The sequence below is a fragment of the Panthera onca genome, chromosome B2, assembly GCF_046562875.1.
Source record: "Panthera onca isolate mPanOnc1 chromosome B2, mPanOnc1 haplotype 2, whole genome shotgun sequence".
NCBI lineage: Eukaryota > Metazoa > Chordata > Mammalia > Carnivora > Felidae > Panthera > Panthera onca.
In genome coordinates, this window is record NC_138343.1 from 65,844,777 (window position 1) to 65,871,541 (window position 26,765).

Sequence of the window (26,765 nt, forward strand, 5' to 3'; positions counted from 1 at the left end):
CTTTTGGTTGCCTTTTAGTTCTGTTGATTGTTTTCTTTGCAGTGCAGAAGCTTTTTATCTTGATGAGGTCCCAATAGTTCATTTTTGCTTTTAATTCCCATGCCTTTGGAGATGAGACACGGAATCCTAAGCAGGCTCCAGGTTCTGAGCTGTCAGCACAGAGTCCGGGAGGCTGAAACTCACAAACAGCGAGATCATGACCTGAGTTGAAGTTGACTTAACCGACTGAGCCACCCAGGCACCCCAACCATGACATTAATTTTTAACTTTCCAATTATATTCCTAGAGAATACATTTCCCCATCTTGTTTTAGCCCTGCATTTTGTTACCAGTGTCTCCATTTTTAGCATTAGGAATATTACACAGTTCATCATGGAATTACACTAATTCACGTACATTAATGACTCTGGTGGTCATTAATTTACTAGTTAGTTTACTAGTTGCATTGTGGGTTTTCAGTAGTCCTTTGCCACTATCTTATCAAATAGTGATTAAAGATGTACAGTTGGTTCCCGGAAGGCATGTTCATGCTCAGATAATTTACCTCAAATAAGTCATATCTCTTCCTAGCCAATTCAAAAATTGCTTCATGTTTTACTTTTTGGTACTTTTATTCTTTTTTTTTTTTTTTTAATTTACTTCTGAAACAATGTTGTTAAGTAATTGCTGGGCTCTTTCTTTTTTTTAATTTTTATTCTTTTTTTGAGAAAGAGGGAGAGAGAGAGCGTGAGCAAGTGGGGGAGGGGCAGAGAGAAAGGGAGACAGAGAATCCCAAGCAGGCTCCACTTTGTCAGCACAGAGCCCGACTTGGGGCTTGATCCCGTGAACCACAAGATAATGACATGAGCTGAAATCAAGAGTCAGATGCTTAACCAACTGAGCCACCCAGGCACCCCTTGGTACTTTTTTTGTTTGGTGTGAGTTGTTTGGACAAACAATTCTACTAATGTGAAAGAATATGCCAAGGTAGTCTTTTTCACCCTTTGGGCATTTATCAGGGCCAAGTGTGACAAGGAAAAGATTCTTAAGATATATTAACTTAATAATCTCCCTTTTCATGTTATTCTGTTTTCTCCTCTCTTTTGTTTTTGTTTTTTATGTCCTCATGTATGCCACATGCAGTGCGTTTGGCGTAGTTATGCAGCTGATGAGAAATCTGTTTCCATTGCAACCTGGAAGCCACACTTGAAGGCCTTGCACACCTGCAGCCCCACCAAGTAGGTATCAGTGTGACAGCTGATGCTGTCATCAAGCCTCCTCAAGTTTGCAAAATAAATCATACACACGCACGCACACCCACTTGCGCATACACCCATGTATGCATGAGCACACGTGCACACACACACGTGTTGACTTTTGGCTTGTCTTATTCTCTGCTGCTCTTTGAGAGATTCAGCCCTGTTCAGCAGCAACTCAGGCACAAAACTAAATGGACTCAGGATCATTCCTCACCATTCATAGACTGAGCTTAAAGATTAAAGGAATCCAAATTTTTATAGAGATTTATTTCTATTATTACATGTTTATTTTCTAATAAATCATTTCATAAAACCCACCAAAATTCTAAAGGTAAGCACTAGGGCTCCTGAAAAACAATGACTGTTTAAACTCCATCCAATACCTGACCCCAAGCAGGGAAAACTTTGAGAGCAATGTATGTTTGCATGAAGTCCCTCAAAGCCCTCTCTCATCTGGATCTCCTGACAGGATGGTCCTTGAGCTTTCACTTGCTGATCAAACTAGTATCAGTAGCAAAAGAAGAGCTGGAGTCCTAATAGGATTATAACCTACAGTGAAGCCATGGGACCAATCAAATTAAAAGTTGAAATAAGCATTCAAAATTTGAGAGTAATATGGCTTTCATTCACATTCCATTGGTCAAGACAAATCACCTGACCATGCTTCAACTCAAAGAGGATGGGAAAGTGCAATCATACTATGTGCCTGAAAAAGAGAGGAGAACCAGAAAAATTATGAATGACCATAATGGCTACCACAGTGATCTTTAATTAAAAAAAAAAAAAAAAAAAGTCCTTAGTCCTGAAATCCTAGACTCCAGTTCAACTAGCAGAACATACTAAATCATAATCACCATCTAATTAAAGAAATCAGTGAAACAAGCAAAGCAACCAAGTCAAGGGAAAGGTTTTCTGTGTGTCACCCAGCTGGATTACAACAGTCCATTCCTCACATTGTTCAAAAGTTATCAAAGTGCTTATCTGACTCAGTATTTTAGAGCACTTGCTGTTTCCCTTCCTAGTCCAACAAAACCTTAATCCTAGTCACTGAAAAGGGTTCAAGGCATCTAACTACTGTGATTCAGTCAGAAAAACCTCCTTCTTACTTGATGTGGAAGAGGAATCATCTGGGGAAACCTCCATGACTTGTTGCCTGGAATTTCAGTCTCGAAGGAGATTTGTGATGCTTCAGAGTGCATGCTGTTGAGAAGCTATAGATGTGTCACTGTCAGGATCCGTTACATTGCTTCCCTAATCTTCCCTGGGCCTCAGTTTTCCCATCTACCAAGTGAAGGACTAAAGGTGAGCAAGATAACCTCTAAGCTCCGATAGGACATGGCGCCTAGAAGTTGGAGTCAAAACTTTGTCAGCACTTGTGACAGATACTCACAGAACCCTAGGCTTTAGAAGAGATGGAACCTTAGCAAGGATAGAAGCATGGATAGTGTTGAATGAACGCATGGATGAGAATTGTCTTTTCGCATAGATCTTAAAATTTAGTTGAATTTCCTCTGTTGAGTATAAGACTCTTTCAAAGTTGTGGTATTAAAAACAAAAAAGGGACATAACTCATGCCATCTAGTACTTGGGGGTATGAATCAGAAATGGGAATTGTATAGAAATTGCATGTCTTGTACTCATGAAGTTGTCTGGGTTAATTTGTAAGAGGAAGGCTAGTAGAAAAAAACAAAAGAAGGTTCTCAAGTGACAGAAGAGAGTGGTCTCTTATCATGTGATAATTTGGCCTTCTAGTTCCGCAAGTTTTTGGATTAAGGTCATTCTGAAACCTAGAAAAAAATTAATAATGAGTCACATTCTCCCAATGCATAAGCTATTATTTTACTCACATAATTTCTCTGTTTCCTCTGATATCTTCCATTTTAAATGGGGGGGGGGGGGGGCGGCGGGTAGAGGAGAATTTATGCAAACACCTGTATTCATCCTATTCCACTCTGGCTATCAGCCATCCCCTTCATTGTCGGCTCCCTACATGCCCCCCCCACACACACACACACATTAACCTCTGAATCTCAGTCCCATTTACTCAATAACAGGTACTTGTCCAGAATGACACAACAGTCACTGGCAAAGTTCATAGGAACCTGGATGTCCTAACATCTCTCCCTTTAGTGACACATTATTGCTCCAAATTGTTCAGTTCTTAATCTTTATTATTGTTGTTGTTGTTGTTGTTAAACCATTGAGAATGATCATAATTATGGACTCTTTCTGACAAAAAATATTCAATGCACAAAAAATCAAAACTTTGCCTACCATTTTAATGTATTCATGGACTCCCTGAAGCCAAGTTCAGAACCTTTGCTTTAGAAAACATACCTGCTTTATTCAAGTTTGTAGAGCTGTGAAGAGAGTAACTTACAATAACTTAGAGGGATATTTTGACATTTATAATTAGCTGGCTTACTGAGTGCAGAGTGATGTAGTCAGAAACAGACTGAAACTTCTTTTTATTTACATAGTATATTTCCTATAACATTCAGAGTTTAAGAACTTCTGAAGGAAGAAATGATTCACTCATTCATTCATGCATTCATTAAATAACTATTCGTTGAGTACCTATTAGAAATGTAGCAGTGAAAGTGCTATTAGACACTAGAAATGTAGCAGTGAAAGAAAAAAAAAAACAAATAGATTAGAATCTCAGGCTGCAGGGAATATATATTCAACAAACATTGGAAAGAGAAAACAAACAAACAAATAAATATGTAATATATTAGATGGCAATAGTGCTAAGGAGAAAAGTAAAGTAGGGAAAGAATTTAAGGGACATTAGGGACTGCAGTTTTAAACAGGTGGTCAGGGAAGAGAGATCATATTATCAACAGCAGCATCATCAATGATATTGTTATTAAAAAACATGAACTCATGCTCTTCTCCCCAGCAGTTTTAGAGATAAAATGAGATGCTTTGACTCCTCAACCTTATTCCAGGGAGTAGGATGGAAAAGGGGTGTGACAAGTGTGCGGGGGAGGGAGGGGCATGCCATACCCACTTAAACCTGCCAGGGATACACACAGCAGTTTCTGACTCTCTCCTTTCTGGTCTGGCTGGTCTCACATACATTTTCAAGGTCTTAGCAGTTGCTATTTCAAAGTTCTGTTTTAATAACAGAAGGATTTACAGCAGGACATATTTTTTCTTGATTTTCTTCTCCAAGAAAATGAAGGCTATGTAAAGTGTATAACACAGGTAAATGTGCTCTTTTAGGGAATGAGTCTGATATTTTATGAAGCTGTGGGGAATTATCAAGCTCCAAGGATGCGATACTTAAGAAGTCAGAATTTAGACATTATTAATCTAACGCCTTCAATTTATTCATAAGAAAATCAAGGCCTACAAGAAAGTAAGATGTTTGTCCAAGGACACACAGCTCATTCCCAAAGAGCAGGGACCCTACACCAGGTTGCACAGAACTGAATCTGCCTAGATGGGTTATTAAAAATGCCATCCAACACTAGGCTAGGAGAGTTGTGATCAACTTTCTATGTGCCTAATTTATTCCAAGAGAATTCCTATGGAGTGCAATATGAAAACAAAATCTTCCTCAACAAGTGATTAAAGTGCAAGGCCACAGTCACACATTAATGAATCCAGATTTAGGAACTCAGAAGTCTGCCTAAAGTACAGGACTACAGCTACAGTGTTGCCAGCACCATTCTAAGAGTCTTTGCTAATGCCAGTTAGATCAGAACCACTTTTTCTTAACTATGGATGGATAACTTCAGCTACTGAAGAGTCTATAGTTTTGGGTGACATGTGAGCACTGTTGGTCTTGCTAAGTAAACGTGCCAGCTCAGGTCTGTGGCACAAAAAATAGATGTTTAAAAGTTAGGCACACTTATTACAAAGACTGTTGCTTCTATGGATCTTGCTTGAAAAGAAATACTTAAGGTAATTTTATTCCCCAATCTCCAATTTGGCCATTATCAAGTGCTATACATGTATTCACCAGTTTATCATCATTTCTCTTCTGCCTGCACGCACCTGAAGGAAAGAACAAGGGGAAACATCAAGCAGGTTTGTGATTTCTCTTCTGCTACATGTTTGTTTATAAATCTGATGCCTAACAGATGTTTTAAATGTGTCTCATGTAAGTAAAATTGATCACAAACTGGAAATGATTAAAAGTGACCTTTCACAATATTGCCTGCAAAGGTTGCTGTTTCATTGATTCTTTTTTTTCCCTTAGAAGCATAAGTGTCTCCATAACTCACTCACTGCTTTTTACAATCGGCAGGGCATGGAACATTCTTGGGGAAAAATAGTAACTACGGCTTTTGGTTATTTCATGCTACCATTTTCTCAGAGAGAAGTCTTAACCCAAGTATTCAAATTCCAGGAAGCAGTGTAAGATATATTCCCCTTCTTCAGGGTCCTTCTTTTAGAATAAGAAATTGGGTTTTTTTTGGCAAAAGGAACACTGTGTATAGAAGGTAGGAACAATCTTTCTGTGACATCTCCAGCTCATTAAGCACTGAGGCTTACTCAGGTGACATGCTTCAGGAGAAGAGCTCCCCCTACCCGCCCCCCTCACCCACCCACCATCCTTTAAGAAGAAGATAATCCTCCCAGAAACTTCACCAAGTAATTTATGGTCATTCTTTCATGCCTTTCAAGGAAATGCTTTATCAGATTAAAAAGCAGAGAGTTAGACATAGGGGAATAGGAGGTGAAAGAGAACATTTTATTCTGTGTTAGTAAGTGCCAGGAAGGATCTGAATTTGGGAGCAAAGCTTCAAAGGACAGAGCCAGGTGGATCTCAGCACTGATGGTGTGAGGAGTAGCAGAGGCAGAACCAGCAGAAGAAACCCAGGTGCCTGAAAGGGAAGAAGAAAAAACTTTTTCCAGTCACTTCTGTTTGTTTCAGTATTGAGGGAACACCAGTGTTCCCTGCCCCCCCCGCCCTACCCGCACAGAATTGGCCCCTCAGTGGGGACCAACGGGAGTCCAAGGATCATTCATTTAGTTTTGTACTGTCCTACTAATGACATTAATTGCAATACATGTATACAGTACTGAAACTAGTTTTGGAAGTTCACTTGGGGTGATGAGACTCTGGCCCACGCATTTCTGCATTATGTTAATTAACACCTAAAAAGATTCACAAGCCAAAACATAAATGCACCTATCGTGGGAGACAGATGTGGTAGGATGCACAACACTCCTTTGGGGTAGGTAAGCCTACACCAGGGTGGCATTAAAGACCCTTCTCTTCTTTGGTAGACAAGGAGTTAGAGCAAAGGTCTTTGGATATTCCTGGATGATACTTCCAGAAAGTTTTAAAGCCTGAAGATTTGGTCTTCTCCACTTTATAGATATTTCTGCCTAAAGAGAGGTTCTGGTCATCAGACTCAGAACATTCTTTGTATAGACTCTAGCAGAGGCAGGCTGGCCAGTTCTGACCCTTTAGTCCTCTTTTGTCTAGACTCCATCCATACAAACCCCACCATCCTTCTGTCATGACAATTTTACCTGAAAGGAGTTACACAAAATGAATCATAGCCATTATAAGCTCTTTTAGTCTGATGATATTTGAAAAGTTTTCCTTGTTTTTGGAGCTATCCATTTACAAAGGGTAATTTATCTCCAAATCCTAAAGGCAGAAACTCCAAATCTTTGGCACAAACTCCATAGCTAAGAGTAAGGTGACCTGTCTTGGTTTCATCCTCCAAAACAGAGCTATTGGTGCCTAAAAGGGAAACTTGTGAGTTACATAAAAATGCTCAAAAGTGTGATTCTTTATGGCAGTCCTGAGGGAGGGGTCCCCTTGGGTTGACACATGACCTTGTACTTTTTCCCAATGTCACCAAGGCAGAAAGTAAAGACAAAACTAAAGTGTCACTGTTGAGCTTCTGTTCCTCACTCCAACAAGGAACCTCCTAGTCCGCTGTTGTGATTCAAAAAGACAACAACCAAAGTTTTTTAATTTCATGATGTTCACATATACCTAAAACGTTAAAATTTATTCTACATAATTGTGACTAAGGGTGTCAAAAATAACTCACCTTCAGTTTTGAACATATACAGAAACACTGAGCTATGTAACAGAGATTTCTTCCTTCTCTCTGGTCATGGACATTTGGAAAACCACTGTGAAACATGTCCTCTATTACTATTTAGCACACGTGCCTTAGTTGATGCTTCTTCATACTTCATACACTTAGGTCTTCTATCCCCCAATTATGTATCCTATCACCCTGTGTAAAGCTATGACAGAGAATATGCTCAATATACAGTTCTTGGATGGAGTAATTAAATGTTCCTGACCTCAAGTAGTTTTATGAAGAAAAACACCAACAAAAATGAGAAAAAGGAAATACATAAAAAGAGAGAAAATGAAAAAATTAAAACATTTCATTCTGAAGGAAACAAGCTGAAACTCCCATTTTAACATTAGGTTAGCTTTCACCTTGTTGTGCTCCATAGGCAATGGAATTTCCAATACTGCATAATGAATGCAAAAAGACTATTGTATTAACAACAGCAACAGTGCCACCTTAAGAAAAACAAATTTGCCCTTACTCCAGCAAAATACAAACAAAAGAAAATGCATTTAGAATGAGGACTGTTTCTTGGATGAGAGCAGATCTGGGTTTAGACTAATAATATTGATAATCCTTGTCCCAGTTTCAAGTGGATTGATCAACACCACCCCAGTGCAAAGCCCCTCACTGTGTTTGGGGCCACAGGGTTATTGATGGTGATTCAGAGAAGCAGAAGAGAGAAACTTTAGCCAACTCTGTTATCTTCCAGATATCTCAGAGCCTAGAGTCTCCTAAATCTTTCCACATGATTTTTCATTGTGTTAAGAACTGGGAGTAATTCAAGTGTAGATGAGGTTAGTCCAGTAGCCAATAACTCTCTCCAGGTGCCTGGCATTTGTTACCTCTGAATGACCAGGCCATACACAGAGAGGCTTTTCTCTCTGCAGAATGTAGTGAGGCATCACACATTCATTTACCCCCATAGTTAACAAGGTTCCCTGCTTTGGAATATTCTTGTTAGATTTTTGTCTTTCTACACTGAGGTTAGGGTATGTTTAAACAAAATGTATCTATGATGTTTTGGCTAGGGAAAGACATCCAGTTCCATGATGCTTTTGCATTGTTCGTGACAGGTCCAAAATTTTTCTTTAAAATGCAAACCAACGGTCTCAAGAGCTCAGCTGAACAACAGTTAAAATAATGTGTCTTTGTTTGGTACAGGGTCAGGTACATTACCGTTAGTGTCAATGGAGCCTGCTCTGTTCTTCCTTTACTTAGACCATAAATGAAAGTTGTTTAGCATCATTTAATTATTCATTTGTTTTCCTCTGTCTTCCCACTAAAACAGTTCTAATCTCATATGTGGTGAATATGTTTACTGATTTTATTGCAATTAATCATTCCATTAAGGAATTTTCCAACTCATTTTTTAAACTGGATAGTTTTTCCATTTTAGTATAAATTGTCACTGTCAGAAAATAGAATTTACCTATAAACCATCTAACCAGATTAAGCCAATATTCTCACCTTGAGGTTTTATGTCCTCCTCCTTTCCTCCTTGACAAGAAAGTCAGTTAGCCGTCGAGAGCACACTGCCACAAAAAGGCTCTTACTTCTTCCTGCCTACTAGGTTTTTATTGCTACGAGAATAGATCATGCCAATGGAGGTTTAGGGATGATCTGTAAATCTCGCTGCCTCTGCTTACCCTGTCTCCTTAATCAACAATTGTTGGCTATGTGCCTGCTCCATAGTTAAGCTGCCTTGATCACAGTGTATAGCTTTAAATAGAACTCTGTCAGACTTCTTAGTAGACTATCTAAAGTTGCTTTAACAGGTTCTTGTGAGACTGTTACAAGGATGCATGTCTTAAAAGTTAAAGCATAAATGATACTCTTTTATTATGTTATCATCTTGTGCTGTGATCCACTGAGTGCTCTGTCCAAATAGCTCCTATGTGGTTGGCTTCATAAGGTTCTGAGATGAATGGCTCTTAGGAGAGAACTCTAGAATGCTGACAGAAAAGACTGTGTGTTCTTGTATTTCGTCTGCATTTATTTTCCATTATTTACATTTTCTTTCTTCTGTGCACAAAGAATGATCTGCATGTGTTGTTAAACTAAGTAAGACTAGACTTCTTTTTTCAGCATAATCAACTTGTGTCCTTATGGGCAAAATGTTAGATTGTTTCAAAAATAATCTTTTGAAAATGGTCTCTCCTTCTGTTCTCATTTATTGATAGAGGGAAAGGATTTAGTCTTTTAAAAACACATCATACGACTTACAGTAAGAAACTTTTTTTAACAAGCTAGTGACCTAGAATCTTTTCTTCTGACTTTTTTGAGCATGTATTCTGACAATTATTTACCAATATTAACTATAACTACAGGTGTCTTATACAAATCAAGAAACTTTTTTTATATTTCAAAGCAATTAATGGTATCAACTTCATTGATTCCTATAAATATTTATTTTTTTAAGTTCTGAAATATTTTGTTCCTCATTTCTACTCTGTTGCATTGCTATTTATTACAAGGATTGCTATTTCTAAAATATTTATCTTCTTAATTTTCATATGAATCAGATGCTAACACATAGATGTCCATCATCTGTAATGCCCTATTTCACATCCAGTTATTTCAGCCTAACCATTAGGAGCACTGGTTATATTTCCAGCAGCACGATTAAACTGCATAGTTAGTACTCACTGCTTAAATAGTCTGTATACTTATATCTGAAAAACAATAAAGTCAAATGGCTTTGTTCTAAAAAGAAAAAGAAATCCCTGAGCACTTTCATGGTGGTGAAATGCTTAGTAATGTGCTGCTCTATTTCCCTCACTCCTAGTAAGTTCTGTAGTAATAAGCAGAAGCTCTTCAGAATGTACACCTCACGGAAGCAGAGGTACCCAGCATCCCGGCTATTGACATGAAATTTGAGAATGCCAACTAACCTCAGGTGCATGACCAGGTTACACCGCCATCCTACCTGAGCCCTGCTCAGACTCACTCTTCCTAAGGACTTCTTGAATGAGGTTTTCAACCCGCTTGTAATTTTCCTTGTTGCCTGTTGCCTGCTTTGATACTCTACCCCAGGGACAAATAGGCAGGGTCCCGCACAGCACTGGCAGTCAGCCCCTTGGCGCCCCCTTGTGGTAGGACAACTGCTGAGCTGCCGCACGCACTGGATGGTTTTGGCTCAGTTGCCATATTGTGCCTGGGGCGAGAATTTGTTGAATGCTTATCCTATGAAGGGCTAAAACCATAATTAAGGATAACAAGAACTATAGCATTCTAGGTCCAAGAGGATTACTCTGGGGTTACAGTAATGCCACATAGTTCCCTGGCAGGGAACAACCGGTAGTAGCCTGCATGTTGGGCCGTTTGAGTAACTTGTACATCTGGTTCCTAGAGAGAGAAGAATTCCCTTGCAGAATTCCCAGTAGTTGTGCAGGCTCCCCCACTATAGTCCTCAGATGGGAAGGTGGGACTGCATACTCAAAGATGCCGCAATCCATGACCACGATGTCCTTTTGGTTACTTTCTCCAGAGAGAGACCACCTTTTTGGTCTCCTGGGAATAATCTTTGACAGTCTTCCTCAAAATATTGTTACATAAATCTTCCTCAAAAAATTGTGTTTATAGATGTGGCAAAAAAAGCAGGAAAATAATGCAAACTTCAATGGACGAGCAAAGAGTTTATATTTTTAATCAATGTGCATTTTCAATAACATTCATCTAATCAAGTTAATAGTCATCTAAACAAGATGCTCTGTTGATTTCCAAAGGGGAAAAGAAGTAGAAAAACTAACAAAAGTAAGCTTTTTGTAAGAACAGGTCTTTGCTTTGGAGAACAAAATTTTTGCCTGGTTAAAAAGTTCTGGGTTAAGATCTTATTCTTAACTTTCATACAATTATGTCAAAAGAGAGAGTGAAAACATTACATCTTTTTTCTTCTAATTTCATAGGTAATATGTTGGATTCAGTTAAAAATAATTCTGCTATTTTTTAGTATAGACATTGGCAAATAAATATTCATGCAGTTGAGAAGGACAAAAAGGGAAATAGTACCTGAATTCATTTCTATCAACTTTAAGTGCTTTAAATAGTACTAAGATTCAGAGACTAATATTATTTTCACTTTCCATTGATTATTAGAGATAATATCAAAATGTTTCATAGAGGCAACTTTTAAAAACTATTTCCATAGAAGCAATTGCTTTTAAATGTTTTGTTACTGCAGATAAACCATGCCAGGTGTGACACTGATGCTTATTTTAGATTTTTTTACTTCTTCAGTAATTGAAATTTTTAAAATGGAAAAACTAAATTTCATATTAAATGGTTTTATGATTTTTTCATCAGTTTCCTCTTCATTTAGTTAGTATAAGAAAGAGATAAATCTTTAAAGTTTGAGAAAATGATTTGATATTAACTAAACTCGGCCTTCTGTAGTAATTAACATCTATTAACTCCAGAAAAGATAATCAATTAGATGAAGTATAGTGAGAATACTTGTAATGATAGCTGTGTAAACTTGAACCATTCATTAATTGAAATAAAGGTGCAGAGTTGAGCATATGTTCCTGAACCCGATCATCATAAATTTAAATGATGGAACAGATGTGCTGAAACTGAAGAGATATGAAATCTTTACTATTTAAAAAAAGAAAGAAAGAAAAAGCTTGAAAAGGGTAGACATTTTGGGCCCTGTCCCTTTGAGGATTTGTTTAAATAATCTGAAGGTTTGGGATGACGTGAAGAACCTAACCCGAGCATAAAAAGATGCAGTTTTATATGTTATTGTTGCTGTTGTTTAATGTGACCTACCATTTAATCATGCATTTGTCAAGTACAAAGGAAGCCTTTGACTGATGCGATTGTTTTAAAGAATTCTTGAACCCACCTGACCCCATCACAAAACTGCCCGGCCTGTTCCCTGCATGTGCCTTCAGCTAGTCACGCTGGACTTAGCTATGTCTGCATTTTAGAGGGGGGGCTGTCAGCTGCATGGTCAACTTGTTTATTGTTACCAGGACTTTCTGATCACCGCAGTTCATTATTTGATTTGTCTTCATATAAACACATAAAATGTGGTGTCTTTTTAGAATATCATTTGTTAAGCAACTAGGCATGGAAAAATAAATGTTACTGTTTCTTGTTAGCTACAAAACACATATCCACTAAACACATTTGCTGTTGGCATGCTGCAGCTGGGGACAGTGGACATTGCGGTAAGTGGAAAAAACAAGGACTCCACTTCGTCTCAGATAATCCGTGTCCATGAGAACACTGCCTCCTTCATGCCCCACAAAGGCTGCAGCATGACTGCAATCTCAGCATCTCAGAGTGGCTGCTCCAAGTTACTGCCCTCAGACCCTTCACCCTTCATTTCTTCAGACCCTATAGAGTCCCGGGCCTGTCACTGGATAACAGTGTCACTTTCTAGTGAGTAACAGTGGTTTAGAAATGAAACAAGAACACAAACAAAATGGGTACACGACAATTCCTACCATTCATTTGATTCCCACAAAAATCTCTTAGCAACGCTGCTGTTTTCATCTTTATGTTGGAGCTGAGGACTCCAAACCTCAAGTCTCTTTGACTCCAGCCTACCCTTCCCACCACATCACACTACATCTTTTGATTAGGAAAGCACGGAGATGCACTTTGGGTTTTGTTGTTGTTGATGCTTCCTTGATCAGCACACAGCATTTCAGTCCTAGCTGGCATCTGAGAACTGAATGTCTGAACAAATATAATTTACCAGTAGCTGCCACAGCAAATCAATAACCTGTTTAATAGCAGGAAATTGTGTTAGTGAACATAACATCTCATTCCGTTAATCAGTCATCACATTCATTATATGTTGGGGCTGTTCTACATTGTGTGGTTTTTGTCTCACAAGAATGAATGCGAGCATTAAAGAAATGGGTGTTAAGTGTTGTATGTTTAATATTAAGTATGCAGTACCACCAACTGATACGAGATTGCATGAATTTATGGATATCGTAATCTTGCCTGGAATATGACATGCATGCAGAATGTAGATATATATGTATATGTAACTGTCATCCCTGTAGAAAGGCTTAGAAATCACAAAGAGATATTTTCCCAAATAAAAAATAACTTTTTTTTTCATCTCTAAAGTTGAGGTTAAAGCTAAAGTCTGTTTCTAAAGCAAATACCGAACCAGTTCTTGGTTGTTTCCAGGGTAATTGTGTACAAACTACCGTGCCCGATCTCAGTCCTTTCTATGAGGAATCCAGGAAGGGTGTGCATACCTGTCTAGTGTGATTGAGCTCAAACGAATGCAAAGAGAGAGTTTAAATAAAGCTCAGATTTTCAGTAAGGGAAGAATATATTGCTATGCTCCTACTCGCTGAAAACACTATTGAAATATAATATACAGTTTCATCAAAGTATTTACCCAAGTGGAGTGGAAGAGATTGCTTGAAATGGAATAATCATGCCTCTGTTGTCCACAGTCAGAAGCTAAGTTTTAAGGAGCGAGTACGCATGGCTAGCCCAAGGGGCCAGAGTATTAAGAGCAGACAAGCCTCAGTAGGTGACAGGAGGTCCCCGAGCACCGACATCACAGCCGAGGGCAGCCCCACCAAAGTGCAGAAAAGCTGGAGCTTCAACGACCGAACCCGCTTCCGGCCCTCGCTGCGCCTCAAAAGTTCTCAGCCTAAACCAGTGATAGACGGTAAGCCCTGTTTTTCCATAACTATGTTTAATTGGATAAGCTATCATGAGCAAGATTATGAAGTAATTAATTCTCCATGGTACCACTTGAAGATAGAAGAAAACAACCCCAAGGAAAGAATTGTTTGTTTGTTTTACTGGAAATTTATTCATTGCCTTGGGCAAATGTACAGAACATAAGTTTACTTTTGGGAGCAACTTTGGCAGCTAAATCTACATTACAAAGAAGTCAAACTGCTGTTAATTCTTCACTCTTATCTACAATACATTATTCTTTCTCAAAGTCCATATCAAGATCAACGTGACTGTCCTTCTCATGTATAGGTTATGTCTGACCAGCAAAGGTCCATGGCCCAAAGATGACCAGGTGCTCTGTGAATGTCTTGAAACACAGTAAGAAGGGTAACAATCCCTTTCTGGACAACAATGAAGGTGCTATTCCCTTTTCTACTATGCTCTATCCACCAGTAAATCAGAGACCATGGTTTATCTTCCCTAGAAAGATTCCTGTCGAAAGTTCTTAATCTAACGATAAGTAGAATTCAAGTTCTTCCCCCAAGAGGAGCTAGCCTACTTTATTTATCATACAATGTGTCAGGAGTTTACTTGCCAACACATTTTATTGAGTGCCGTATAATTTTCATGTTTATAAAATAAAATAGTTCCTTTTTCATTTAAGGTTAGCTTGCTTTTCCTTTTAAGTATGCCCCCCTGGGATCTCTTATACTGGGCAAAGAACCAAAGTCAAACAGCATCTTCCATTAATGCATAAAAACTGCAAAGGCTATCGGGCCTTCTGTACTCATTCCCTGGTATAACCTGTATTTTCCCAGGCCCTGAAAGCCTGAGGGATAAAATTAACAACCAGGGGTCATAATCTCAGTGATCTCAGGCTCCCTGCAGTAAAATCCCTGGAACCTCAGCCGAAGGGTCCCTCCCAGCCCATTCAGAGATCCCCAGAGATATGATCCCCACTATCAAGTGAGCAACATGAGTCCCCTCTTCACACCTCTTCATTCTCCACAACTCCATGGATGCCATGCTTTCCCAGTAGATGCCTAGGTGCTAACCCAACACGGCCTCTCCCGCTGGAGCTTGCAGCTCCCGTCTTGGCCACAGGACATACGCATCCTGCCAGGCTCCACTCTGCCTATCACTCTACCGAGGTAGGAAATGCCCCCTCAACCAGCACTGGACACTCCCCCATCAAGCCTGTGAGTGTCCTGAGTCACTGGCAACACAGATTTTCAGTGTCCTCTGGTTTCCACATTCTCCTCCCCAGGAATTTGGCTGAAAGCCCATGAACAGCTGAGTAAAGAGTTACCCGTTACAGGGCTTTATGTTGCACTCAAAATAGACTTTCTGAATATAAATGGATGCATCATTTCTGGAAGGCAATTTGGCAACATATATCAAAAGCCTGTACATATGCCTAGGCTTGGACACATCCCACCCACCAATTCCATTTCTAGGATATAATCAATATAATGAAATAATAACAGACATTAGAAATGATACTATAAATCAAAAATTATTGACATGGAAAGATGGTCATAAAAAAACAAACTATTCCATTTTGCTGTGCTGTGTGTGTGTGTATGTGTGTGTAAATTCATGTATTTATAGGAAAAGGTCTGGAAAGATTTACAACAATGTATGAACAGTTACCTCCAAGTGGTGAGATCATAGTTGCATTTTGTTTGTCCATTTTTTTCATCTGTATTTCCCATTATTTCTACAGTGAGCATGTAAAGTTTTGCAAAAGAAAACAAAGGATGATTTTCTATTAAAAAAAAAATCGAGCCTTCTTTTCATAATGCCCTCTCCCTTTCCCCAACTCTAGGGGCCCTTGGTCTAGCAGATGGTCACCAAATCCCTCTCCTTAGGCTGATTCCCTCTCCCCAGCTGCCAAGAGGTAGAAAGAGCACCTTGTCTTAGCGCTGGGGAACAGCCTTTGTTGAGTGTAGACATGGATTGTCTAATGAAGTTTAACATAGTGCAAATAGAGCTGTATTAGGCTCTAGGGTTGCCATAACAAAGTAGCACAGCTGTGTGGCTTACACAGCAGACATTGATTTTCTCATAGTTCTGGAGGCCAGAAGTCTGAGAATCTCCTTGGCTTGTAGATAGCCACCTTCTCCCTGTGTCTTCACTTCCTCTTCCCTCCATGCATATCTTTGCCCAGATTTCTTCGTCTTATAAAGACCCCAATGAGATGGGATTACAGCACACCCTACTGAGCTCATTTTAACTTAATTGTATCTTTAAAGACCCCATCTCCAAATAGAGTCACATTCCTGAGGTACTGGAGGTTAGGACTTCAACATATGAATTTCGGAGGGACACAGTTCAGCCAGTAACAGAGCTCCTGCTCACCCACATCATAGCATCCCTGGACAAGCTGGGGTGTGCCAATATCTGCAAACCTAATCCTGAGTTCTCACTGTGCTAGAAATTCATGCATGACCCACAGTGGGTCCACACTCTTCCAGTGGGGGGGAGCCTCAAAAAATATTCTTTGTGCTGTGAGGTCCTGATGGTTGGCTGAGCACATCTGCATATAAAATCAATAGGATCTGGTTCCTGAATATGGAAAATTAATTCTACTTGTATGTTTGGCCAGAGGGAAAACATTTTTCAAAGACTCCTAGAGTCAGCACTATCCATCACAGTATTTCAGTTACTGCAAAGATGTCTCAGAGGTCAGACAGATAGAAATAGAAGTCCTATTCTCTAATAAATAACAAATTGGAAAGGTCTCCTGCCATCCATTTTCTGCATCATTTCATACAAGTACAGTTCCATTGGTTAGAAAGGAAGTGTTTTTCCCTGGTTGATGCCCATCTCAGTTGGTTCTGAGTTCCACAAGTGACAGGAGGCCTGATTGCTGTTCTGTGGAAGCAGCCTTGTTGGCTGCCCACCTGCAGAAGATCATGTCTCCTGATTCCCCTTTTTCTCCAGTAGTCCAGAATCTTTACCTCTGGTTTAACTCAACGTTAGGGCTTGGGAAAATGGAAGCTTCTTTTTTTTTTTTAATAAAAAAAATTTTTTAATGTTTCTTTATTTTTGAGAGACAGAGTGCAAGCCAGGGAGGGTCAGAGAAGTAGACAGAATCCAAAGCAGGCTCCAGGTTCTGAGCTGTCAGCACAGAGCCCAACGTGAGGCTCAAACCCATGACCTGAGCCGAAGTCGGACGCCCAACCGACTGAGCCACTGAGGCACCCCTGGAAGATTCTTTTTATAGAAAGAAAGAAAAAAACAGAAGTAACTATCAAATAAAATGTTGACTTCAATTATAGATTTTTATTTATAGTGTCTCTCCCAGTTTTAAGTATGTCTAAAAACCACTTATTACCCATAGAAAATAATATATAGCACCACAACCACCTCCCAATTATTCCAGATCTATTTGCTCATTCATTTCTGAGGCTCTTTTCTTCTACTTCTCTTCTTCCTGTACATATTTTAGGCATTTCATTGCCCATGAACAGCTCAGAGAGAGTGGATGAATAACAGAAAGAATAATGAAAATCCCAGTTGGCCTTTAACTTAGTAACTCAGTTACATTTGGAAAATAATGGGCCTGTAACTAAAAGATACTATCATGGAAAAACAAGGGAAACTTAGGGTTAATCTGTAATTTTAATAATTCCTGCCAAATCTGATACCTTTTACTACAGATGGTATTATTTTTATAATTTAATGACTCTTACAAAAGTTATTAAATATCCCATGTGAGGCTTTTTTGCTGTAATTTTTATGAAATTTTATATTGCACTTAAAAAGGGCATAACTGTCTTCCAATATTCCACATTCATGTATACCAGAGAAGTGGAAAGTAATAGGCAGATGTTGAAATCAGAAATTTACATATGGCAGAAGGAAGAAATTAAACTATAAGGGACTGGTGTGCTATTGCCATAGAAAATTTATTTTGAACAATATGATATGAACAGTATTTTTAGTTTATAAATCCAATAATAAGAGGTAGAAATTTTCCATTGGTCAATCAATAGTATTAAGCTTCTTCATATAATTTTTAAAAGTAAGTAGGATATGAATTTTTTAGATTCCACATATAAGTACAATCATGCAATCTTTTTCTTTCCATGTCTGTCTTATTTCACCATTTTGTTGCAAATGGCAGGATGTACTTTTTTAAGTATGAATAGTATTCCATTATATAATTATACCACAATTTCATTTCAATGCGTATATGTATATCAAGTCATCATGTTATACACTTTAAATATATGCAGTTTTTATTTTTGAGATAAAATTTTTAAAAATTAGGTAGGGTAGAAATCTTTTTTTTCTCAACATATAAAATAATGATGATAAAAGTAACATCTATTGTATCTTTCTTTGTGGCAAGCAATGTTCTTAGTGCTTTAGTTCTATTATTTCATTCAAGTTTTCCAATACCCCTATGAAGTGGGTACATTATTATCCCCATTTTATGGATGAGGAAACTGAGACTTGAAGTTGAAAAACTTGCCCAAAGACTAACACATAGAAGTAAGGGAGCCACAGCACACATCCAGGCAGCCTAATTTCATGGTCTTCTCTTAGGACACATTTGTAGATGTGCTCCCAAATGTCATATCAATTCCCCTTTAAGCCTCTTTCATTTCTTCTTTTTCCCTGCCACCTTCCCCCCACTCACTTTCACTCTTCCCTCTTTAATTGGTCAGATTCCCTTCCCACATAAATAATTTGACCTTGACACTATCCCATCCCATCTTGCCTTTCTCCCAACGCTCCCCCCCCCCCAATGCCAACCTAAGAACTATATCATCTTCAAAGACTGCCAGAGGTGGAAGATTAGGCAAATGAAGGAAATGGCCTTTAGATGACCCTTTCTGTTTTGATCTAGTATCTGGAAAGAACCTCAGGATAATAGCCGTGCTGATCTGTGTCTGTTTACCCAGGGAGGGAGGCAAATGGTGAGGTCATCTAAGGCCGGTTTCAAGATGCAAAACATAGTGTCAGGGGATGGATGGCTATCAACAACAGACAAGCAAATGGAAAGTGGCATACTGCAAGTAAGAGGAGTACCAAGCAGCCAAAATCCACGAGAATGAAACTAGAGATGGGGAAAGTCCAGATTTCTGGTGGCTAGTCTGCAGTCAAGGAGGGCTATACTTGCTGGACGCTGCTGTACTTGGGAATGCCTTTCAGAAAGAAGTGCACTCAAAGATACAATAATCTTGACAGAGAAGGGTAAGGAGGTAACTTGAGGTAGCTCCTCCCTGTCGTGTTTAAAAAAAAAATCCAACCCACGTACATGTATAAACTGCATGTCTCAACATATGTAACACTGCTTCCGCTTTAGGGGAATGTAAAGACTCTGCTGGACAATCCTAAGGGCTCATGCTGGCTGCCATGAGAGGCACATCCTCCCAGATGTTTCTGAGAAAGACTGGCATGGCCTGAGTGCAGGAGATGTGGGGGGTTCACCTGAGCAGAAGCTGAGTGGGCTAAAGATGTGGAATACTTTCCAATAGTGGGGATCCCTTGTGGCCAATCCCCTGTTGCAGGCACTGTTAGTATCTCTTCTCTCTTCACTTCTCCATGTTCCTTTCTCTCCTCAGCCAGTGTACCAGTTAGGGTGCATTTGGCCAAGGACACAAAAGAAGCAGATTCAAATACCTTAAATAATAATGAAGTGTATATTACCACTTAAAAAGAAATTCAGAGGTAAGAAAACTCCTGGCATCAATCATCCTGACTTGATTTAGATACCGCTTCTCTTGGGTCTTCTTTTGACTCCTCCCATCTGTGTGCCTGCCTCCTCCTCAGGCTGGGAGCAAGATGGCTGCAGCAGCTCTAAGCATCTTCTCCAGACACAACACTTTGAGAGGCAGAAAAGGGACCGAATTACAATGGTATCTCTTGTTAAATTGAGGAAAACTGCCCATTTGTGTCATTTTGTGGGATTGGGTCTCGTGCCTGAAATGATTGGGCATCTGCAGTCTCAGTCAGGATCCAGTACCTGGATCTGGGGCCAGACTCCCCAGAAACCCTTGGATCAAGCAGGGGAAAGGGAGATGGTAACTGGATAGATTTGAGGATTTATGTTTGGGAATCGGCTATTGGGAAAGCAACCTCTAGTAGTGTCTGATACAGCCAAGAAATCTTTTCTACTTTGTGAGGCTGAGGAGGAAGAATGCCCTTAAGCATGTTTTCTCCCAAACATTCTGTTTATATGTCATTTCTGTTCTTCCAAGTGTCTATGGTTTTTAAACGTACAAGCCAGATTTAGAAATCTTTTTTTTTTCTCCTTTCTTTTACCACATAATTTCCATGAGGCAGTGAGCACAGACTGGCCTACCTCCTTAAATTTTAAAAGAAGACAAAATAGTAAAGGAAAATGTAGGGGAAAATAAATGAATCCCCATTTAGATAAAATAATCCCTTCCCACACACAAGCAGCCAGTACATTTCCTATCATTACCTTGACCAAGGCAAACAGGCGTGGGGCGGGGGGGGGGCCTCTTGCCTTCCTCACCACCTCCTCAAGTAGCTTCCTTAGAGACTCCTTCTTCCCTTTCAGGCTCATAATAATTAATGGAGTCTCACCTAAAAATAGCAACAGAGTTGAAATGCACAGCATGAGATGAGAGAACCCTCAACTCCTCTTAAAGATACTAAGTCCATCCATCCCCTTCCTCTCTCCTCTAACCTCTGTCTTCCAGGCCCCAGACCCACCATTCCTAAAACTCATGCTTGAGATTATCAGTATAAGATTGACAAGAATACTGACAAAAAGGAAGGATTTTAGTGCAATGGTTTTGACAATATCCTGAATTAACAGACTTCTGTACAAACAATGGGATATTTTTTCCAAGCAGTATAAATCACAAACCACCAACATTTCATATTTGTCTAATTTATGCACATGGGTCTTTCATCTTATACTAATCCTCTTTTACACTTATTTTCCAATGGCATCGTCTTCCCTCATGTTTTTCTCAGTCTCCCCAGTTGACATTTTTGGTGTTTCCACAAAATGCCAAGCATCACATTGCACTTAACGTTTTTCCTGATTTTCCCTATTGATGGCCTAGCTTCAGCCAGACTTTGATTAAAATTTTCCACAAAATATGATGCTTCCTGGCACTTTCTGAAATTACCTGATAATGACTCTGCATTGTGTTGACAGAAACAATTCTTGTCAAAGTGGTATTCTATTAGGGCTTCCGCTTCTGTTTGTACACGTTCCTGGCAGGGTATCCCTGAGTGAGAAGCATGCCCACTCCTGTGAGCTCTATTACAAAATGTGGGGGTTTTCTTTCACGATAGAACATACTTCACTGTATGCCCAACTTACTTGTTAGCATCCTTCTATGCAAAAGCCTATCAAGGGTACTCAGTAGGGTTCTGAAATACACTTTCAGTCCTTCTTCACTAAGGAGTTGGTGAAAACCATTACCTGGAGAAATTTTCTCAATTCTGGTCAATAGGTTTCTTTTTCCTTTAGTTGTCCAGGTTCCTTATCCATTCAGTCTGTTATTCTTCATTTGGTGACACATCCTAGTTCTCTCCTGTGTGTCCTATACTATTCCTGTCCCCCGAAGATCAGCTTCTTTATTCCAATGTTTGTATTATTATAGTGGGGATGGGGGGTGGATGGTAGGGGAAGAACTCTCAATATCTGGTTACAGATTGTAAGTGATTAAGTCCAGGCATACCTCAGAGATATTGCAGGTCGGGTTTCAGACCACTGCAATAAAACAATATCACAATAAAGAGAGCCAAAGGAAATGTTTGATTTCCAAGTGCTTATAAAAGCTATGTTTACACTATACTGCCGTTTATTAAGTGTTCAAAAGCATTATGTCTAAAAATAAGAAAAAAAAAACACTATGAGGGGCACCCAGGTGGCTCAGTCAGTTAAGCATCCAACTCTTGACTTCAGCTCAGGTCATAATCTCACAGTTCATGTGATTGAGTCCTACATTGGGCTCCATGCTGACAGCTGGAGTCTGCTTGGGATTCTTTCTCTCCTTCTGTCTCTGGCCCTCTCCCACTCTCGCATGTGTGTAGAAACACACATTCTCTCTCTCTCACTCTCACTCTCTCTCCCAAAATAAATAAACATTTTTAGAAAGTATGCATACCTTAATTTAAAAATACTTTATTGCTAAAAAATGTGAACCATCATCTGAGCTTTCAGTGAACTATAATCTTCTTGCTGGTAGAGGATCTTGCTCAATGTTGATGGCTGCTGACGGATCAGGGCGGTGGTTGTTGAAGGTGGGGGTGGCTGTGGCAAATACCTAAATAAGACAATAATGAAGTTTGCTGCATCAATTGACTCCTCCTTTCACAAATGATTTTTCCATAGCATGCAATGCTGCTTGATAGCATTTTACCCATGGCAGAACCTTTTTCAAAATTGTAGTCAATCCTCTCAAACCCTGCTGCTACTTTCTCATCTACGTTTATGCCATGTTCTAAGCCCTTTGTTGTCATTTCAACAATCTTCACAGCATCTTCACCAGGAGTAGGTTCCATCTCAAGAAACCACTCTCTGTGCTCATCCATAAGAAGCCAACTCTTCATCTAATCAAGATTGATCATGAGATTGCAGCCTTTCAGTCACGTCTTCAGTCTCCACTTCTAACTCTGGTTCTCTTGCTATTTCCACCACATCTGCCCTTACTTCCTCCACTGAAGCCTTGAACCTTCAATAAGTAAAAAAAAAAAAAAAAAACCAAAGCAGTATCTGTGAAGCGTAATAAAGCAAGTATGCCTATATTTATCGTATTTCTGGGAAGGGTTGCTTTTTCCAATACTTTCTGTGAAATGCCCGTTTTTGGTTTTTAATTACTGAAGAAATGTGTTTCTATTTTGATTGGACTGGAGTTCCCCCTAGCTTTCTATTCTAATTCAAGCACTCTTTGTAACAGAATATCTGTCCAGATTTCTCTAGGTTCTGCCCCAATGTTTGTTGCCACCCTATAGTGATAGGGAAAATTATATTTTGTTCCTATGGGTGGAGAAAATAGCTTCCTGCTTAAGATATAAGCTATAAATGAATCCCACCTCCTTCCTTCCAGCAGAAACTAAGCTGTCAAATGACCTATGCGTGCAGCTTTAAACCATATATATATATTTTTACTTCCACAGAACCAAGTCTTCCTGGGAAACCGGGTTATAAACCAGAACTCTGAATTTTGTTTCACCAGCACATCATAGTGTGCTGATGTGTCCATTGGTGCTTTAAAGTGAATTAGAATACTGTATTAGTTATCTATTGATACATAACAATTTGCCCCAAACTTGGCAGTTAAAAACAAGGGACACATAATCTCACAGTTTCTGTGGTCAGGAATTCAGCAGCAGCATAGATGGGTGATTCTGACTCAGTCTTTCATGGGGTTGCCACCAATTATTCCCTGGCCACAAAAGTCATCTTAATGGGAGAGAATCTGTTTCCAGGCGCAATGGAGAATTTGCTGGCAGCCTTCGTTTGTTTCCTTGCACACATCGGCTACCCCATCGGCTGGAGTGTCCTCCTGACGTGCATCTGGCTTCCCCCAAAGTTAGTAATTCAATACAGAGTGCATGCTTGAGAGAGGGAGAGAGTACCCAAGACAGAAGCTGCAGTCTTTTATAACCTCACCTCAGAAGTGACACTTCTTTCATATGCTAGTGGTCATACAGACTAACTCTGGTACAACGCAGAAGGGGACTATTCAAAGGGGTGGGTACCAGGAGGTAGATGTCATTGACGGACTATCTTAGAGGCTAGCTACCACAAATAACTGTAAATTGGGTTTGTCTTTCAGGTCACAGAACCCACCATTCTCCGTTGTCTTTCTAGGAACTCCAACCACCAGCTTCCCATCTCTTTCAAATGTTTTCATTACCTGCCTGCTTCTAAACGCATTTGAGTTTGTGACCTCTAGTCTAAACACTTCATGTCCAGTATTCTATGTAGTATATTAAAAAAAAAGAACAAAAACAAAAACAACCAGTCACATCCTGACCCTCAACCTTGATCACATTATAACTAGATTATTACATTCCATTCTTAGTGCAGCCTTTCAAAAAGTAATATTAACAAAATATTGAGCATTCAATTAGTGTGACAAAAAAATAAAAGAAAATGAGGGAGCAGGAAACCAGCTAGTCAGTAGCAAAACCAGTGTTCTAACATCTATTCTAGCACACTTTCTTTTAGAATGTGGGGCACTAGGGGCACCTGGGTGGCTCAGTCGGTTGAGTGTCTGACTTCGGCTCAGGTCATGATCTCATGGTTTGTGAGTTCGAGCCCCTCATCCGGCTCTGTGCTGACAGCTCTGAGCCTGGAGCCTGTTTCAGATTCTGTGTCTCCCTCTCTCTCGGTCCCTCCCCTGCTCATGCTCTGTCTTTTTCTTTCTCTCTCAAAAATAAATAAACATAAAAAAATTTTTTTTAGAATGTGGGGCCTCTTATCAGCTACTTCAAGAGCCTGAAGAGATGTTCTTGGTCACGTCAAAGGGCAGAGCTAGAACCAAGTGCACAATACTAAGTTTTACTTATATCATGACAGGCTAACAATTAGAGACCTCACACCAATGGAATGGAGTCCATCATCGAAAGCTTTCAACCCAAACTTGGAGGATCGACATTCAGAGATTTCTAGGCTCTTCAGATGGAACCAGACAACCCCAAAGAAATTTTCCTCCAAACCTGGGCTTCTATAGCTGCTGTTCTGGTTCTTCCTTAACCATTACCGTTATCCTCCTGGCAATTCCAAACTGAAAAGTGGACAACCAGGTGGGGCATATGGGCAGGTGGGGATCGGCTGAGGGACTCCAGGGACTCGTTTTCTGTCCTGACCCTGGTCTCATCTCTCTGTGAGGCAGAGTGCTTCCCATTGGTTCTTCCCTCTCACCAGTCCCCCTTCTTGATTTCCCTTCTCACTGTCAGCTATAGCCCTGAGAAGTGTGTCAAGTAGGCCCCATCTATCCTTGCAAGGTGTCTGTGTGTTCTCTGTAGTGGAGCATTCACAGGATTTGGATATGCCTTTAACTGGCACATTTCAATTCAAGTCAACAGGTATTTGGAGACCACTGCTCAGGGCTGGCATTTTCCTGGGCACCAAAGGGGCGAACGAAGTAAGTAGACATGACAAGGACCACCTCAAAGAATTTCCATTTGCCTGTAAATTTTACTGCCCAGTCCCATCCCTTACAGTATTGATTGGCACCCAGGGGTAACAAAAGGCATCTTCCTCACTTTTCACACTTGGTACTTTTCAGAAATAACCTGTGGGTGACCTCTGAAATTCGCACAAAATCAGCACAAAGTTAGCCATTACACAAATCACAGGATTTAGCCCATATTTAAGAGAAGCACTTTTCAGCTGCATGGTGATTTTTCATCCGTGGATCGCAAATTATTTCCTCCAAAGGCACACTTAGTTGTGTGCTTCACAAAGAGAAACCAATATGACACAATTTTAAAATTATATTTAATCGCTTTCATGGGGTGTTCTACTTGGTAAAGAAGAAAATAAAAGGTTAGAGGAAGGCCGGGATCCTTTCTTTGCAAAGGACAGGAACGAGACAAGCCAGCCAGGCTTCCTTTATGCTATCTGCAGTATGAAACTCACTACATTGTCCCAAATTCCTTTTATTTTATTTTCAATGTCTAATTTTTCCCAGCTTTTCTTTCCTTGCCATCTTTTTCCTCTGTTGCCATGTACAATGCATAACAACAGTTCCTGGACTCCGAAAATGCAGAAACCTCACAAGAATATTGCCTGGGGAAAATTAATCTCTGTACCTCCAGTTACAAAGATTCATTTGCACATGAAACCCCTAACTCCCCACTGGTGAGAAATTTGCATTTTTCATTAATCTAATACAGTAGCAACTGGTGTACCACATCATTCTGTTGAAGTCAGTGACTAATCTTCCCCAAATTGTTTTGAACCTGTGTTCCCATGATTTTGTGTTTCAGTTGAAAAATGTCACGACCTCATGTCTTTTTACATTTGTATCAGTTATCTGTTACAGCAAAACTGTTCCCTTCCCCCCAGATTCAGTGGTTCAAAACAGCAACCATTTAGTTAGCCCGCGGTTCTGTTGGGCAGTACTTCTGTTCTCAGCTAGACTCACTGGTACATCTGTGATCAGTTGCTGGGTTGCCTGGGGGCTGACTTGCCTAAGGAGGCCTCAGCTGGGCTGACTCATCTCTGCTCCATGTGGTCTCTCAGCCTCCAGCAGGCTGGGCTGGTTCCCTGCAGTGGAGGTAAGCCCTTAAGAGCCGTGTGAAATGAACCTGTAAGGCCTATTTGAGGCTTAGGCTTAAACTTTCAGAGGACAGGTGCCTGGGTGGCTCAGTCGGCTAAGCGTCTGACTTTTAGCTCAGGTCATGATCTCACGGTTCATGAGTTCAAGCTCAAGCCTCACATCAGGCCCTCTGCCATAAGCACAAAGGCTGCTTCAGATCTTCTCTCTTTGCACCTCCTCTCCTCATGCTTGCTCTCTCTCTCTCTCTCTCTCTCTCTCAAATAAATAAAGTTAAAAAAAAATTCTCAGAGTAAATCCCACTGCATCCTGGCCAAAGCAAATCACAAGGACACCTCAATTGCAAGGGGTGGAGAAAGAGGCTCCACCTCTTAATTCGAGGAGCCCTAAGTATTGTCAGCAGTATGGCAACCTGTTGCCCTAGTCACTGGGAGCATATTCGCTTTTATTCTTTGCACTGTGCTGTTGGTTCTGTTAACCCATGTGTTGGTGTCTGATTTGTTTTGCATTATTGCCTATAGTTTCCTTCACTTCTAGAGCCTAAGAAGGAAAGGGAAGGAAAACAGCAT

At 39.9% G+C, this 26,765-nt stretch overlaps 1 protein-coding gene across 3 annotated transcripts in view; it reads left to right on the forward strand.

Annotated features, from left to right (window-relative positions):
- KCNQ5 (potassium voltage-gated channel subfamily Q member 5) overlaps positions 1-26,765 on the forward strand; it is a 514,433-nt gene that overhangs the window by 437,644 nt on the left and 50,024 nt on the right. The window contains exons 8-11 of one of the 3 annotated variants that reach the window (XM_060615936.3): positions 1,123-1,217; positions 5,250-5,276; positions 10,089-10,145; positions 13,729-13,949. In XM_060615936.3, coding sequence (XP_060471919.2) covers positions 1,123-1,217; positions 5,250-5,276; positions 10,089-10,145; positions 13,729-13,949 — 400 coding nt within the window. The remainder of the gene's footprint in view (positions 1-1,122; positions 1,218-5,249; positions 5,277-10,088; positions 10,146-13,728; positions 13,950-26,765) is intronic. The other 2 variants (XM_060615937.3, XM_060615939.3) reach the window with 2 other exon arrangements.